This window comes from Merops nubicus, unplaced genomic scaffold (assembly GCF_000691845.1).
Source record: "Merops nubicus isolate BGI_N331 unplaced genomic scaffold, ASM69184v1 scaffold13193, whole genome shotgun sequence".
Classification (NCBI taxonomy): Eukaryota; Metazoa; Chordata; class Aves; order Coraciiformes; family Meropidae; genus Merops; species Merops nubicus.
Genome location: NW_008596961.1, coordinates 3,175 through 8,388, shown reverse-complemented (window position 1 = coordinate 8,388; position 5,214 = coordinate 3,175). Strand labels below are relative to the sequence as shown.

At 39.0% G+C, this 5,214-nt stretch overlaps 1 protein-coding gene across 1 annotated transcript in view; it reads right to left on the bottom strand.

The window, feature by feature from the left end:
* Positions 1-617: 617 nt before the first annotated feature.
* LOC103769361 (probable ATP-dependent RNA helicase DDX46) overlaps positions 618-5,214 on the bottom strand; it is a gene marked incomplete at both ends in the record, with an annotated part of 7,692 nt that continues 3,095 nt past the window's right edge. Inside the window, 7 exons of the mRNA XM_008936554.1 lie at positions 618-696; positions 1,478-1,599; positions 2,028-2,203; positions 2,526-2,646; positions 3,010-3,175; positions 4,613-4,726; positions 5,044-5,192. Of these exons, the coding sequence (XP_008934802.1) occupies positions 618-696; positions 1,478-1,599; positions 2,028-2,203; positions 2,526-2,646; positions 3,010-3,175; positions 4,613-4,726; positions 5,044-5,192 (927 nt within the window). The remainder of the gene's footprint in view (positions 697-1,477; positions 1,600-2,027; positions 2,204-2,525; positions 2,647-3,009; positions 3,176-4,612; positions 4,727-5,043; positions 5,193-5,214) is intronic.

The following is a 5,214-nucleotide window of genomic DNA, read 5'->3' as shown; positions in this document are numbered from 1 at the left end:
TTAAATAATGTCAACAGTTTAGTAGAGGTTTTGATGTGGAATAATTTAATAATAAAACTTTATCTAATAAGCATGCAATGGTTACACTAGGACAAAACCTCTTAAAGCTGCAGTGGCTCAGTTTAATCACTCTGAGTACTTGAGCTAAGGTCAGTTCTTTTACTTTTGAACTGTTATTTAGGGAGGGCTTCTGTTTCTGCTGGGTTTTTTAAGGCCAACAGATAAAAGGCAGAGTCAGATGCTCTGAGGTAAAAGTGGGTAACTGCTGAGCTACACTAGCAATAATAAAGGATCAGTGGGCAGACAAAGAATCTAAATGACTGAATTATCTAAAATGACTCCCAGTTCAACAATTTGGAGCAGCACATTTTAAGTTTAACCACAATAAGCATTCTCAGAAGCTCTTCAAGAATGTAGGATCTCCTGTCCTCCCCAAAGAAGTCCAACCAACCTAGCATTAGTGCTAAATATTCCCAATAGCTAGACAGTGCAGCCTGAAGAGATATAAGAAAATTTCATAAGACCATTTATCAAAAGACATGATCTTTTGAATTTGTTAGAATTACACAACAAATACAAAAAAAAAAGTTCTCCAGAGGAAAAGGTTTTCTACTCACCATTGTTAGCTGCTAACATGTCAATCATACGGCCAGGTGTGCAAACAATAATTTCAGCACCTCTTTTGAGTTCAGCTATCTGATTTTAAAACACAGTAAATAGATTATTAGTGTGGGGTTTTTCTTCGTGGTTTGGGGGTCTTTTAAAACATGTATCACCTTGCTAGAAAAAAGCACAATACCCTGTCATACAGCTGTTCTACTAATGTCAATTGCTTATGTGAAGATTTTACTTAGCAATTCCTTTGAACTTTGCTTCCTAAAAAAGGAACCTCTGACCACCCAAGTCAACCTCAAGTAGTTATAAACTCTAACCAGTTATAGATCTGTAAGAAATGTTGTCTCAGGGACAACCAATATGAAAAAAACCACTTTCCACCACAGACAGTCATTCCAGTTGTCTCCATAAATGGGGGAAGTGGGAGGAAACCCTTGACAATTCTCTCTAAATTACCTTAGCCTTAAATATTTGAGAATGCACTAAACCAAAATTAACATTTTCTGGCTCTTGTTGCCATCTTGAAGAGAACTCTGATAAAAATGTATCTTCTCAATAACTTTCAAACTACTGCATCCCTCTAATAATTTAATTGTTGCCATGCTCAGTACACACATAAAGAGAAACAGTCTGAAATTTCTGAGGACCATACTTGAGAAGTTTCAGGAAGATCTGCAGGTTTCAGGCTAAGTTACATGCAAATGCTTCACCTTTTGCATTACTCCCATTCACACAGAGAAAATCCATAAGGAAGGCTGACAATGTGCTGGATTTATGGGGAGGAGAAAGGAACTCATTTCACTGCAAAAGTAACATTAAAGTCCAGGAGTTCTTTGACAAGTAAGATATTTCTTTTGCATACCTGTTCACTGATTCCTGTGCCTCCATAAACACAGACAACTCGAAGCCCAAGTGTCTTTGAGAATTTCTTACACTCCTTGGTAATCTGCAAAGCCAGCTCACGAGTAGGGGTCATGATGACAGCTGGAAAGCACAGAATTCTCATCATACATTGCAATGTAAAAGTGGTTGCTATTTAAGACAATAAAAAATAACCCTTTGTAATGATGTTTGCAGCAATTTACTCATGTATTTTTAAAAATGTCATTTCAAGAAAATGAAGACAGCATGAGGATGGTGAGGAAATACAAAGTTTCAAAATCTAAGGGGTAAGGTCTTCCTTCCACATACATGGACCTGCAAGTGCTCTTGAAACAACATTAGACAGCACAGTGACCATCATCAACATCACACAGTATGGTGATCAATTAGCTAAATAACAACAAGCCACTCATTAATGGACACTAGCAAGTCAACATTCACCCCTAGAATCAAGAGACCTGATGACTCTTCTAAAGCATATGCTTAAGATTTTATTTCAATAGCCATTTTGAAAACAGGAAGCTTTGTACCTATGGGACCTTCTCCTTCTTCTAAGGCTCTCTGATCCATGATGTGCCTGAACATGGGCAAGAGGAAGGCAATGGTTTTTCCACTCCCTGTTTTGGCAATGCCAATCAGATCCCGTCCGTTCATAATGGCTGGGATAGCCTGGGTTTGAATGGGAGTGGGCTTCTCATAGCCATGTCTGAAAGAGAGGGGAAAAAAAGAGATTTTAAGAACAGCATTTGATAGGTGTGAATCACAATGTGCCTGTTCATATTCACCTGTCAGTGCTGTTCAAAAAATACAGCTTAAAACTGAGCAGCAAAGGCACAAAACAGAAGGCACAAAGAACAGCTTACAACAACAGTGCAGATCTGAGGGATAAAAACTCTCCTGACAAACTATTTCACATCTAAAGATGTGGGTGTGCTGCATTATGCAACCAAGAAGGTTTTTTTCTCATAAATGTGACAGAACACTGAGCAGAAATAAAGCATGCTACAGTTCATACAGCACTTGCTTACTTTTTGAGGGCTGTGAGAATCTTCATGGAGATACCACACTGTACCCAGGTTTTTATTGGTTTGGGGCAGCCTTTTCCCTTGACTGTAATTCCCTCCAACTCCAGCCTGTACACATTCACCTCTGAAACAGAGTTTGCATTACAACACAGTCAAACTTGGCATTTCACCACTACCTTGATCAAAATATTCTTGATCTGCCCCTGAACATGAAATAAAGATTTTAACACCACCAGAAAAACAGCTTTTAACTCATACATACAGAAGGTAAGCAGAAAGAACTCAGGTAAATTTTTCAATCAAAGCCTCCTATATAATTATAGGAAGTTACCAATAACAGTGATTTGACTACTTCAGTGTTTTTCCAACCCAAGTTGCTCCAAATGCCCTTTATATTCCAAAAGAATCTGCTGTTTCTTTGCACATCACCATCTACTACTCTTTTCTTTAATAGTACCCAGAGTGTTCTCATTGTATTTATCCTTACCTTCCTGAGTCATTTTAGCTAGTTCTGGTACTTCAACATAGAAGTTTTTCCTAAAAGGTTCATATTCAATCTTTCCATGATCCACTGGTTCTAGCAGCTTTCTTTGCTTGGTCTGGTAGCCAGTCAGGGCAGTCTGAAGATCAACTTCCTCCTCTTCTGAGGAATACTGTAGAGATTATAATTGGTGTGTAAATCAGTACAAACAGTATCCTGAGAGGCTCTGTTCTTTCATTTATAGAGGAGCTTTATTCAGAAACAAGTTACTCTTACCCTGCTAGACCAGATACTGAAAACCTGTTCTTAGTTAAAGAAGAGTCTCAGTTTTTCTTTCATTTATTTCTTCCATGTTTCTCCTAAACCTTAATTTTTGCTGTGTTTAGCATCACTTCCATGACTTTATGAATACCAACTCCCAATTATAATTGGTGTGTAAATCAGTACAAACTGTATCCTGAGAGGCTCTGTTCTTTCATTTATAGAGGAGCTTTATTCAGAAACAAGTTACTCTTACCCTGCTAGACCAGATACTGAAAACCTGTTCTTAGTTAGAGTCTCAGTTGTTCTTTCATTTATTTCTTCCATGTTACTCCTAAACCTGATTTTTTGCTGTGTTTAGCATCACTTCCATGACTTTATGAATACCAACTCCCAGCCTTGTCATTTAGAAATAATCACTGCCATACAACAGAAGCAGTAAGAGGAACAGACTAAGACAAAAAGTCCAGCCAGCACTAGTCTGTGTCCCACTGCAGTGACTGTTCTGACAGATGGACCCAACTCACCTTGCCACCAGCCAAGTCCTACTGACCCCAAGCAGCATCAAGCTCAGCATGACCCCACTGAGCTGCAGGGGATCCCATCTATGCCTTGGGCAAAGGTCTAAGACCCCCTGAACAGCAATGTACCCATACCCTTAGCAACTACTCAGGCCTGCTCCACTGCACACAACCACATTAAGCACTCAATATTCTTCTGGATGCATTTTTTGAAGGGAGTTTGGACACAAATGAGTAATTCTGAGAAGTTCAGGTCCAATCCCTGCACAAGATGGCTCTGTGAGAATCCCAGAGTGCTGCTCTGTTCAAATTCAGTATTCATGCTGATCTGCCACTGCCCAACAGGCAAGAAATGCCACACTGTGAAGATTTACCAGTTCATGGAACCCACATCCAGAGAGGGCAGCTGACATTGATCTATTTGCACCACCTCCTCCTCCTAAGACAAGTTGGTTATTTACAGCCAGTGTAAAAGAAGTGCTTTTAAATTTGCCTTGGGGTGCTGTCTACTAGAAGACAGAGCTTGGCACACAATTCTCTAGCCCCATGCAGAATCTAACTCCTTTTTACCATTTCCTAAACTGTAAGATGAGCACATCTACCTCCTATTTCTGCTAAGAGATGTCTCCTTAAGAATTACGAAGTGTTTTGAGGTCCAGAACTTACAGATGGTTTGGAGATGAATATATTTATGCCTAGAAAGACATTCAGCAGAAATGTAACACACAAATCCCATTTTTTACACACAGGCTCAGCAGGACTGCCTGTCCAAAATCAGCACCCTGAACTGAGCATGCCCAGTGTGTGACATACCCCAGGCCCATTACCTCCATTGCATCTTGGTCGTTCTCCATGAGCTCCCCTTTCTTCTTCTCTGACTCTACAGTTGCTTTTTTGGTTGTCACCACAGTTACTACTTTGGTAACAGTTGGTCCAGTTTTCTACAAAAACAGTTAAGAAAAATTACTGCATTATCACACAGAACAAAACCATACTGTGTAAAATATACAGAACATTTGCATTATGCTGGTTTTGGTTTTTTCCACTTCACTCGGTGAAATTTTATCAGAATAATGTTTGATAAAACAGCTTGATTAAAAATAAAACAGGAAATTAAAATTATGGCAAATAGGCACCAAGTGTATCTAACTTACTACTTTCTTTTTTGCACTTTCCCTGTTTTTTTTTTCTCCAAAGCCATTTTGTTATAAAACCACAAGGGTATTTTTAAAGGACAAAGATATCTTAGTGATTTTACCTTTTCACTCCCACCACCTTTCACACTTCTCATATTGAACTTCTTGACCTCTTCTTTTACTTCTTCCATATAAGCATCCAAAGGATCTAACTCTTCATCTTCAACCTCATTCCCTTCTTTTTCTCCTTCTGCAGTTTCCTCTTCATCATCTAATACAAGCAAGAAAGACAG